Genomic DNA, 12,634 nt, shown 5'->3' with positions numbered 1-12,634 from the left:
TTAGTTAAAAATTAATTAATATAATTTAATATAACAAACAAGAAATACATTTCGTCTTATATAAACCTTATTGATTTACGTAATTAAATATACACATATTTACTAGAAAAGCACTAATCTTTTAATTACAGCCACATAATTTTTAATTATTAACGTTATTTTTAATGAACATTTTAGAGTATTACTTTTAATTTATTAATATTATGAGTTACATATTAATAGAATGTTCCCAAATTCATTAAACTTTATATTTCGTGATAATACAAAACGTTCGTTATATGTAATACAAATAAATATACATATTTAATTCGTAAAGATTTTAAGCGTGAAGTTTTTTTTTTTTTTTAATAAATACAAATAGTATTGGTGAAAAATTAAACATCTTTATCATTACAAGGAATGTAGGTATATATTATTTACACAGCTCCTCCAGATTTTGGCTTAACGTTCGATTTGCGAAAGTGATGATAATTTGGGAGTACTTTCAGCAGAAAATCCAATTGTCCAATTTGAGGCTGAAATATAACAAAGTAAAAGAACCATACTTGGGTTCAGAAAAAAAAAGTAACGCAATAGATATTAGTGACATATAATAATTACATATGGCTTATCGTTCATTTCTCTACGTTGACATTGGCTGCCATAAACTATTGTATTTTCTGGTACTACTTCTTGCTCCGTTAAAGAGCACGCAGCTCCAATAACACATCCATTGGTTAACTCAATTTCTCGACTAACTTGAGCTTTAAAAGAAAAAAAATATATATATAACATTTATGAGAAGTCAATTAGAAATAATGGCGTGCAATTCACAAAAATCTTTATCCCCTGACATAAAATAAATCCTACTTGTGCGGTTTATTACTTTAAATCCAAATATTTTTTTAGCATATATTGTTAAAAGCAATCACTACAGCTATGTACCTTTTGCTTCTAAGATATTGTTATCGCCAACTTTATATGATTCACAAACACAGTCAGTCTCAAACACATTATAGTTCCCTATTATTTGCACCGGCACCGTTGTGGGTTCAGGAGAATTAGGTGGCAACCTGTACAGCGGTATTTAAGTTAATAATCGGTTTGCCATTGTATATATTGCAAATTATATATATATTTAAACTTGCCTGTTAGCTATAGTCGCCATTTCTTCAATAATATTGCCTTCCCCTATAATAATTGGACCAGCCTCTGCCAGTATATGTGCTCTAGGATGGATTATACTTTTTGCACCGATCGAAATATCCCCTTTTAGAATGCTCTCCTCGCACACTACTGCACCAGGTGCAATTTTTAAGCTATATACAAATAAATATTATAAATGTACCTTATAACATATTTAAAGAAAAGAATATCACGGCTGTCTAATTATTGGCGCTGTTTATTTTCTGTTACTTATTAACTGTGACCATAACTTAAGGCATTCATGTGGTGCTTATGTTAAAAAATCTTTTAGATTCTTCCTATTGTTTATAACTATGTTAGTATATATTTATACACTGCCTTATTGCAAATGTGTGCAATCGAGTTAGAGACCAACTTGACATCGTCAATTTAACCTCAAAACAAAATCAATAGCACCTGCATTGAGTATTAGTACTTTAAAGCTATGCAGAATAGATTGTTAATGTAAACTTGACGTGAAACGTTGCCTTGATTTTATATGAACATTATTACACTTACTTGGCGCGACGATAAGAGGAAGAATTGTTAGAACTCATTTTCCCGTCTATTTAATCGACGACAGTTCCCTCAATTGCTGCAGACAGTGCAGACGCAAGTGTATATGCCATATCGACTCATCGAAGAGTTCACCATTTTCTCTCGATAGTATCGTGCGAGAATACTTGAAAATTCCTTCAAAGATTCTCTGCTGAAAGAGATGTATTTAAAGAGCTTTTAAATAATTTCGTTTACGTGTGTGCAAAGCAACGGGATTAACTATTAAATGATTTAATAAAAAATGAAATAGACAAGAATAACGTTAAAATATTTCTGTTTCTGTAAAGGAAATAAAAATTTGGTTATTAGAAACTTAATTAAAAAATTAGATACAATTTTGTTTTCTTTTACATTAGAATGCAAATTAAAGAATAATTGTTATAAGCAGTTATTTTTAAGTTACATCGGAATAAAATTATAAATATTCACGTTATCATTAATATTAAAATAAATAAAGGAATATTTCTGATATAATTTTTTTACGTATATTAAATAACAAAAAATTTTTAAGGATTTCTAGTTGCTTTTTAAATTATTTCTAATTAAAAATATGTAATAAATAAATTTTTAGAAATTATTGTATATACTACACATTTTCTAAGTCGATTTTAAACACAAGAAAAGCAATCATTGAGTTTTGAAAAAAAAAAAAAAAAAAGAAAATATTACTTCTAATGTGCGTCTGCTCAAATAAATATTTAAAAAATATATCGTAATAATTTTCAATTAGTAAGTCTCAAATATTTACGAAATCAAATACGTGATTTTAATGCGTTAATCATCTTGTTGTTAAAATCTTAATTTATATTTATTAAGATGTACATGAGTAAAATAGTTTAATGTTATAATATAATAAAAATTAAAGGATTCCTACGTTGTAGAACTCTTATAATGTGCAAATATATCGTCTGCAATTTATTTAAGCTACTTTTGGGATACGAGAGAAAAGGGAAACCTCGCGATTGTGATTTTGCGCAACAAAAGGGATAATGTATTCACACATGAGAAACACATGAATACCTTCGTTTAGATATTTAACATAACTCTATATTATCCGTCAACTTTTATATATATATTTATTATATATATTTTTTATATATTATATATTATAAAATTTAACTCCAAATTGCGATAATAACGTCTAATTGCAACGTGCGTGCGGGTGTACGTGTTGCGCTTTATTGTACGCATGTATTTATGTATGTGTGTATATTGTGTATAAGTTACTTGTGTGTGTGTGTTTGCATGTCATTATGCGTATGTGTTGCGTGGGAATAATGTATGTATGGTTCTGTAAATGTGTTTTATTTTTTTTTTTTTTACGTTTATGCGTGTTGCTCTCGAGTAAAGGATAGAGATGTGAGCGAAGAAGGGTCGTAGATGGTATGCATCTTGCATTCGCGCGTAACGTGACTGTGTACGTGTTCGATCTACAATTAAACGAATTCTACGCACTTATTCGTTAGTCGGCAGAATAATATGCATTCTCTTAATTTTTCGCTATAAGTATATGCAACCGTCCGAAAGCGTGTCAGTCGGCGCACCGTGACGGATTTGCCGTCGCTCTCGTCGATCCTTTTTCGATTGCGTTCGAATTCTCTTGGATGCATATCGAGACTTGCGATTTTTCTCTGCACACTGTTGCGCATACGAGCACGGAGGCGTAAACCTCGCTCGGAATAATACAAAAATAATCAGCCTTTTTTGTACTAATTAATTTTGTCAATAATAAGAATCAATTCATTAACGTATGAATAAATTTTGTGCTGCTTGACGTAACGTTTAAATATAATAAAATATAGAGCTGTCATAATTCAAAAAGAATAAGCAAAAAAATATACCTATAATTATTAAATTCAATATTTAATTTAATATAAAAAAAAGAAATTAATATAATGTAACCAAAGCTTTCTTCGTGATGTATAAATGGCTTTATTTTTATTCAAATTTATTCAAAATTTTAGAAAAACAGACCTATTAACTTTTATTATTTCTGATCAATATTATTAACGAAATTATGCTTGGTAATTATAAAAAGAAATGTTAATATGTGTTTGATTCCAAACAGAAATATATTAGAATAATATTATTCATCTAGCATATGCATCCGAAAGTTATTTCTCACTCATCTACTTATTATCTTATAATTAGGGATGCGCAATTCTGATTTTATCTTATTCTAAATCTAATTTAAAAATAACATTTTGTTGCTTGTAACAAATAAATATTTTCAAAGAAAATAGAAAACTAATTATGCTCACTCGTTTCAGTTTTACGATAATTTCAAAGTATTTCTTAATTATGATAAATATCAGTATTTCAGTAAATTAAAAATTAAAGCAACGTCTTTGCTCATTTTTTTTTTTTTTTACTGTCTTGACAATTAATTTTAAGAACGTTTTAAGTAAGTTAATTTAAAAAGTGCCGGAAACAAACATGTAGCAATAGTTCGACGATCAAAACATTTAAAAGATTAATCTCATAAAGAATTTAAGAGCTAGATTGGTCCAAAATTTCAAAATCGCAAATGAAATGATCAAACATTTAATATAAAATCTACAAAATACGAGATGCTTCAAGTATCAAGAGGTTAGATCTTATTTTACAAAATTAGTACTCTTAAATTTTTTTTTTTTTCTCGTAAAGTTTAACAGATATAAATGAAATATCGACATTTCATTAAATTAATATATCGTATTAATGAGCAATTCTAATATCATATTTAATGCTTATATGTAAAATTTGTCTCACCATTTACAAATAAACAATAATCTATTTAACGATTATAAAGCCATTGCGTAAATTGTAAGTGGTCACTTAAATTGAGTGAATAGTTGTCTTAACGCGAGGAATTAATACTCTTCTTGTCCAATATTGAGAACATAAATACGCAATAAAAATCGAGCTATGTATATATGTACACGTATAAGGCTAATAACAATACATCCTTAACACTTTCGCGACCAACAATATCCAATGTAAATTAATACAACGTTAATATCGATACATTTAACCCATTAAGAGTAGCAATTATATTCATACCATGCTTCATTATTTTATTTTTTTCTTTTAATATTATGCTACTAAATGTAAATATAAAGATTAAGCTTTTTAGCATTATCAGTTCATTAACGTTTTTATCAGCTTTTGTAAAGCATACAATAATGAGTTAAATATATTAATATTTAATATTTCTATTGAAGACCCTAAACAGTATAAATTATTTTACTTACGTAATGATATAAAGGGGCCGACATACAGTACAAGGCGGATGTTGCGTAAATGGTTGAATAATGTACATTCGTATATAATAAAAATAAATGTGTTCGAAATCTACGTGTGGAAATTAGATTTTATTCATTTATATTAAACTTTATAAATACAAACAAATAATAATAATAATAATAATAATAATAATAATAATAATAATAATAATAATAGCCGTTATAAAATTCATATAACGTCTGGTAATTAAAAACGGTCTGTCAGACCCCGCTTATACCGTTTAGGGTTTACATAAGTAGCTGCAATATTTATAGTTCATCTTAAAGAAATTCATTATAGAATGAGATAAACAGTATTCGCACGTCATCGCTATAAGTAACTTTTAACTATATAATACGCAATAATTCCGTTCATCCCCACGTTACCATCATCCATACGTCTTTTTAAAGAATTTAACATTACGTTATGCACAACAAGAGTTAAAGTTTATTTTATAATAAAAGTACAACGTAGCGCGTGTAGTACAAATACTTTTATTACTTCAGCCCGCTCCTTAACGACGTAACGTTATTTATAGCAAAAAAAAAATACGGTTGATAGCGTACGAATACCTTTTCTTTTTTTTCATTCGAACCTGTCACTTAGCAACATAATTTTATACTTAGTAACAATGCGAAGGCGTACGAATACCTTTTTTTTTTCTTTTCCCCTTTTTTTCAAATCGGTCCTCTACCGAACGACAACGTGGGTTTCTCGTCTAAAAATATCGCGGGCGGTCGCGAAAGTGTCGACGAACAACGGCGAGCTGTTTATTAATCCAACTCGATCTTCATCTTCGATCAACGATCGACGACAGCGAGGAAAGCCGGTGACGGTGCGTATATATGTAAACGCCTCGTGAGGGTGTCTCAGCGCGCGATAACGGGCTATTGTGTCACTTTTTTTTTTCCTTTTTCTTTTTTATCCATAAGAAGTACGGGTTTACGTATAAAGAGACGCGTCATACAAGTGCCGTATAGTACCAAAAAACGTTTTTAATGCGCGCATACATAATGCGTTCGATTAGCTCTATCTACGCCTGCATTCCGTGAAAGTCGCATCCGCGCATATCGATTCGTATGACGTTTTTTCTCTCTCTCTCTCTTTCTCTCGCTCTCACTTTCACTCTCTCTCTTTCTTTCTTCCTTTCATTCCCTTTCTTTTTTTCTTTTTTTTTTTCTTTTTTTGCTTTCTGCGTGTGCATGTATATAAGTGTGTCTGTGTATGTCTGTTCGTATGAATTCGTGAGTGTGTTTACGTGTCGCCGTTATCCGTAAAATCCGGCCGGGTTGGTCCGTGAACGAGATCATCTTTCGATATAACGCGCCCCGTTATTCTCGCCGATCGCGAGGACCGTCGAATCTCGGTAGTTCCGCCGAAATATACTCTCATATATATATATAGTGTTTATATATAATTATTTATTTATATATTTATATATATATTTATTTATTTTATGTATTTATGCTATAAAGTAGCTGAGAACTATACTCGAATCACTACTCGAACTCGCGGGCGGCGACAGAACGCGTAACCGCATCCGATGGTTTTGCATTTAAGCTAATCGCACCTAAGAGGGATTACGTTCATTATTTCGGCTAGGTCAAAAGAAATTTTGTCTATCGAATAGGTAACAATTCGCCTTAACGCGACGATGCGATTTAAAAGGTAACTTCGTCGTAATGCAAGATGCCCTTGCGTCGCGTACCTTCTACGATCCTCGATCGGTCAACATTAGAACATTCAGCGAATAAAACGAATTTTTACAGACTGCACACGAGCGCGGAAAAACAATTGCTTCGCGAATCGCGCGCTCGTCAACTGCACTAATTATCCCTTTGCCTCCGGCAACCTCTAACCGCATCTCTATTCTCTGCTTTTTATTTGCTTCTAAGATTTTTTTTTCTTTCCTATTTACTTTTTAACAGTCTTCACTCTTAATTTCCTAGCGTTTATCTCTCTCCCGTATCGTCATCACATATCTTTATCACTAATAATTACGTCGTTAACAAACTGTGCAGTGATTAACAGGGGCAAGATAAAGGTAGAATTAAAAAAAAAGGAAAAGAAAAAAAAAGTTAGATCGAATAAAGGTTCTCGGAGTGTAAAACTGTAATGGTCTTCGTCGTCATCACTGTCGCGGTTAATTACACTTATAACTCCGGCGCGGTTCCACGATTCTTCGATCCTTTGCAATAAGCTCTAACCTCCGTTCGTCGATGCTATTCGCTGGGTTCGCCCGTCCGCGTCGCGTATTCTTGTGTTCGACGGTACGATAATATCGGTCTATGTCGGCACGAGTGGCACAACCGAGATTCACTAATCGCGAAAACGTCGGTCCTCGATTTATCCGCGTCGTCTCCGGACCGTCCCGACGGGACTCGGTTAATCACCGTTCTCCTCTCTTCCTCTCCACTTATTTTTTTTCTTTTTTTCGTTTTTTTTTTTTTTTAGTTAATACAATATATACTTTATGTATATATCGTAGCAACTGATGTCTCTCTTTCTCCCTTTTTTTCTCTTTCGCTCTCCGGTCAACACTCACATTCGCGCTCGTCGTTTCTCGCTCACACATGCACATACGCTCTTGCTCGCTCCCTTCGCACGCGTTCGCGATTTTTTTTTTCCTCTCTCGGTCTATATAATATAATCTTATAACGACATGCGTATGTGTATACCTCTGCTTCTCCGAGAGGTATCGTATACACATACGCATTCACACTATATATATATATATGTATATATTTATACTTTATATTTATATATATATTTCTTCTGTATATATACTTTATGTTGCTTTTTTTATGTATACTTTATATATAACAATGTTTTTTTTTTTATGTTTATTTAAGGCCCAATACGTTCATTACGAAGGAAATTATCTGTAACAGAAAGGAGACGAATATACGGTTAAATAACGCTTGTACCTGGTTTGCTCCCTGTTGTAAGCACCGTGTGAATATAGAACTATTCAGTCGATTGTATATAATGTTTTCTGACGTTGTCGTTATCGTCATCGTCATTGTTTGTCACCGTCGTCGTTGTCGTAAAGAATGCGTGTGAGATGATTGCGGGTCGCCGAACGCTAGTAGATGATCCACGCGTGATCGGACAAAGTGCTAACTTGAGTCAGTTTTATAATTGAAGCTTTTTATCATATTTTCTTTGAAAGAATATAAAAAAATAATAATATAGAAAAAGAAACACCACAAATGATGACCGAATCACGTATGCTTATTTAAACACGTATTACGTTTTTTTTTTTTTTAATAATTTCTGAATATTAATCATTATTGCAGTAAAGATTGGAAAACACGCGCGAAGTATAAAGCGAGTTTTGAAATTACAACTACTATGGAAAACATTAAATAATTAAAATAAAATTAAAATTAAGTCCGCGGCAGATGCTATTCGCACTATTAATTATTTATTTATTGAGTACTGACAATATTATTTTCGCGATAGTTAATGTGCGATATGGAACTGCATACTTATTATTTATCACGTTCTTTCTTAAGAGTTGTGAAAGACACAAGAATATTCGAAATCAATCACCAAAATTCACAGTTTATTTTATAAACGTTCGTTTGACAAAAAAGAGATTCGTACATGTTTGCGTTTTATTTTTAATCGTCTAATCCACTTTGAAAGAAATGCACGCGCACTAAACTTCTTACGTTATATCCCGAAGGGACAGTTTCTCAAGATTTGTTTTCCAGTTTACCTCGTTCTATTGAAACGAGAAACTCCCCCAGTTTGGAAATTAGATTACGAAGTTCTTCTGTTCGTGATAAATCCTTAAATTGTCTGTCAACGATTAGCGAGGCCATGTACCAGCGTTCCATTCTCGATGTGTTTTCTTCTTCGTGTGAATCTATCTTATAACTTTTCCTACTTTCCTAGATTTACCTTAAATGTGCTTAGCTCTCGACGTTTCCTAGGAAGAATCATCCGACCGAGAATAGGCAACCAAATCGGTTTGTCTTTTAAGAGAGGCATTATTCGATACTTTTGTCAAAGACAGTTCAACGTGACGTACATTTAAAAGCCTACCGGACATTTAATTTCAGATCAATGTTAATTTTCAATAATATTATTTTCTATTACATATAAAATTTATATAAACTAATTTTATTATACAAACAATAAATACAAAATGCCCCAAAAAGATATTACAATCGTAAGAATTATTGAGGAAAACCATAAACCAAAATTCTTCATAATTAACTATTTTTCTACGCGATAAAACATGTCTTGCAAATTAAACGTAAAATAAGATACTGTCATCCATCTTAAGTTTCATAAAAATAATTCCATTAAAAAGAAAAAGAAAGAAAAATTTAGTCGGTATTAATTACAAATAAAATTATCGTAATTTCGCAGGAAATTTAATTTAAAAAATCAAATATTCTTATTTTTGATCTGTATCTCTTTGCAACATTTTGCAGCTTGAAATTCAATCATTGGTAAAGAAATGTCACTCTCATTGACATAAAAATAAATTTATTCTGCGTATCTATTATAGTTCCGCAACTTGACAATAATCCACTACGATTTTCCAACTCGAATATGTTAATTGTAATACTTTATAATTATGATCAAGAATTATCTTAAAATAAATATAAAACGCACACAGTTTAACATAGCGTAATTTAAATGATTAAGACAAAATCTAATTTTTGACGAATGAATTAATGTATTACAATCAATATGACGCTATCCGGTAGGCTAATCGATTGAAATTCAAGCCACCTAAGTTAAAATAATCGCGGATGAAAGGGATTATGAAGAATGAATCAGATTTTTCGGATTAGGAGATCATATTTCAATATCGTAAATAAAATAATATTTCTTTAGAAGAAGAAAAAAAAAAGAAATAGATTAATGTAAAATTATATTTTTATAAATATTTAAATTCTGACTCAATTTTAATCAAATTCATCCGTTAACATACTTTGATTTCTCGTTCAGGACGTCCAGGCAATATCATTTAGAATTTTAGCACTTGTAAAAGAGATTTAATTAAAAAAAAATTTTTTTTTGATGTACTATTATAATTACACTAATTAACTAGTCCATAAATTGTATTTTTATCATTTTTTTGGAAAATGAAAACGTTGAGGACGTTTGAGAAGGAGAAACGGGGTCGATCTGACTTCGAATCAGATTGTTGGTAACCGTATAAGCATATTTACAAATTATTTTCTAATTAAATTATTTTCTCATTAGCTTAAACCCTTTTAACGGCAATTTATTTATTTCATTTACGATTTTAATATATTATAAGCAGCAAACAAATTATTTAAATTATCGTTAAATTAATAGATAGTAATTACTTTGTGTAAAATACCATTTATAAATTTTATGATTAAGTTTCTTTATGAAATCCAAACGATAGATTTAATCAAGAGGCGTTAATATCTCCTTTCAGTGATTAAATAACTATAATTGACCAGTTAAAGGGTAAAAACTTGTATATTACGTGTTATTTATTATGCCATATGAATTTCATGAGTTAAAATATTGTAAAAAGATTCGTGCACATGGACAATCGAGAGTTTGTTCAGGTTTGCTATTATTAAAACAAAAATTTTCCTGCTATACAATTGAGATAATAAAAAAAAGTATTTTGTATAACGTGTAAAACTCCCGAATATTCAATATATCGGTACTCGGACAAGCGATTTTTAAAAAAAGATGTCAGACTACTACTTACGTTTGCAATAAAAAGTATGTTCATAGCTCCACATTTAACTTTATTATTCGTGTGTATGTGATAATATATTGCAATAAATATGTTTTATTGCATATTAACTCGATTAAAAAAAAATTTAGTAATGTTAACTCTAAAAAACCATATAGACATTTTCATACATTCCTCATACGTGTCTCATATGTAGTATTAACTTTTAATAAAATAATTCCAATTAAAAAAAAAATTATTATCGTAAAAGATAATACATTTCTATTTATTTTATATTAAGACTAAAGAATTTTGCAACAATTTTATATAATAGTTAAATAAATATAATATTAAATAAATAATGAAAACCAAATATTCCATTAATTATCACGCATTTTTCCGTTGAAATTCATGATTTTAATAACGTCTCACTGAAATTGCCTTTTTCAATAATAATTGTATCATTAAGACTTTAAAATACAAGCCCGCTTGTATTTTAACCATTCACGATTTTATTTAAACTTAATTTGAGTAAAAGACATATTTTTATCAATATCACGAGGAATTAGAAAGTTATTTGTTAAAAAGCAATAAAATTTATGTGATATCACTGATCGTTAAAAATGACCAACATTTAAAATATCCATCTTTAACAAGATATATTTCTATTAAATCTCTGTTTAAACTTCAGAAGAACACGGTGGTTTTATATTTTTAGATAAATTCTTTATAACAGCGTTATTACATTTCTAATCGTTAACTTAAAAATTATTCAAATTTTTATTTTGTGCGCTAAATTTATCTTTTGTGCGCCTTTCCAAAAAAAAAAAAAAAACAACGAGAAACAATTTTAACTTATTTTAAATCGCTTCGTACTTAAACACTCTAGAAATTACAGTTTCTATTTATAGAATTATTTAGTACTAATTGTGACTGCGACTCCTAAGTCGCATCCTGAATCGTAAAATTCAGGTGAGCAGCTGACATCGTTCCTCGCTTCTCCGAGTACCTGTTTCCGTAATAAATCGTCTTAAGAGTAGCCGTCTTAAAAGCGCGAATCTCCGATTCGTAGATTCGCGGAGCTAACGTAACGTAAAACGACTGCCGTGATACGCGCTGCCTCTGTTTCGTTGTTCTCGGCACAGGCAACTTCTTTTCGCGACGGGACGTACAAATACCATCGACACGATCGGTCGATCTGTTGACGACGCTCGTGTTACCTCGTCTCTCGTCATCGAGATCTCGTTTGTCATCCGAGCCGATTCGCGGATTCTTCCTAGGAAGCGTCGCCACTTTCGGCTCTCCCATGCCACGAGATCGTCGAGTATCTCTCTCTCTCTCTCTCTTTCTCTCTTCCGGGACGGTCGGACTCACCTTGACCGAGCAAGGTCCGGGGACGCTACTCGCGCTCCTGTCCGCTCGGCAGCGCCGGGGCGACGTTCCGCGCCGCGTCGCTCGTTCAGCTATCGACACTGAAGAGTTCCTTGTGGAGGGCCGGGAACTCGAGATGCGGCTGCGACCGCTTGAACTTTGCCAGCGCGTCCATGTGCAGCAGCGAGATCTCCCGTAATTGCGGTATCTTCGCGAGAATCGCGTCACACACGGTCACATCGCCCTTGATCGGTGTTACGTGGTTCCGATCCAGTTCCGACCTTAACGCTCTGATCACCGCCTGCGACAGCCTATTGATGTCTCCCAGGCACTTCAGTCCCGGTCGATCTGCGCAAAGATATTATCAATCACTTACGTGCGATTGTTAAGTAATAACGAAATCTGAAGGTATCTTTTAGTCTGTTAATTTCTTCCAATCCAGCTTGATTAACTCGACGAACACCCTTTTAACACTAAATTCTTGCTAAAACGACGGAATGGGTTATTCTGAAGAAAACATGATCTTAATAATTTTTGACGTAACAAATAGAATAAAATAAAACGTTTAAATGCGTGCTTTTGATAGATAAGTAT

The 12,634-nt window shown here is 31.7% G+C and overlaps 2 protein-coding genes across 6 annotated transcripts in view; both read right to left on the bottom strand.

Annotated features, from left to right (window-relative positions):
• Positions 1-226: 226 nt before the first annotated feature.
• Dctn6-p27 (dynactin subunit 6) lies at positions 227-2,184 on the bottom strand. The gene is made up of 5 exons (XM_070658166.1): positions 1,684-2,184; positions 1,128-1,298; positions 925-1,052; positions 601-743; positions 227-515 (listed from the first exon to the last, which is right to left on the bottom strand). Exons 1-5 carry the CDS (start codon positions 1,719-1,721, stop codon positions 417-419), a joined length of 579 nt encoding a protein of 192 aa, XP_070514267.1. The 5' UTR covers positions 1,722-2,184; the 3' UTR covers positions 227-416.
• Positions 2,185-3,024: 840 nt separating this feature from the next.
• Hr3 (Hormone receptor 3) overlaps positions 3,025-12,634 on the bottom strand; it is an 83,928-nt gene continuing 74,318 nt past the window's right edge. For all 5 annotated transcript variants that reach the window (XM_070658163.1, XM_070658160.1, XM_070658161.1 and 2 more), the window contains 2 exons: positions 12,044-12,388; positions 3,025-7,868 (listed from right to left, as the gene is read on the bottom strand). In XM_070658163.1, the coding sequence (XP_070514264.1) occupies positions 12,129-12,388 (260 nt within the window). In that variant the 3' untranslated portion in view covers positions 3,025-7,868; positions 12,044-12,128. The remainder of the gene's footprint in view (positions 7,869-12,043; positions 12,389-12,634) is intronic.

This window comes from Cardiocondyla obscurior, linkage group LG06 (assembly GCF_019399895.1).
Source record: "Cardiocondyla obscurior isolate alpha-2009 linkage group LG06, Cobs3.1, whole genome shotgun sequence".
Classification (NCBI taxonomy): domain Eukaryota; kingdom Metazoa; phylum Arthropoda; class Insecta; order Hymenoptera; family Formicidae; genus Cardiocondyla; species Cardiocondyla obscurior.
This window is presented reverse-complemented; position numbering and strand designations above follow the sequence as displayed.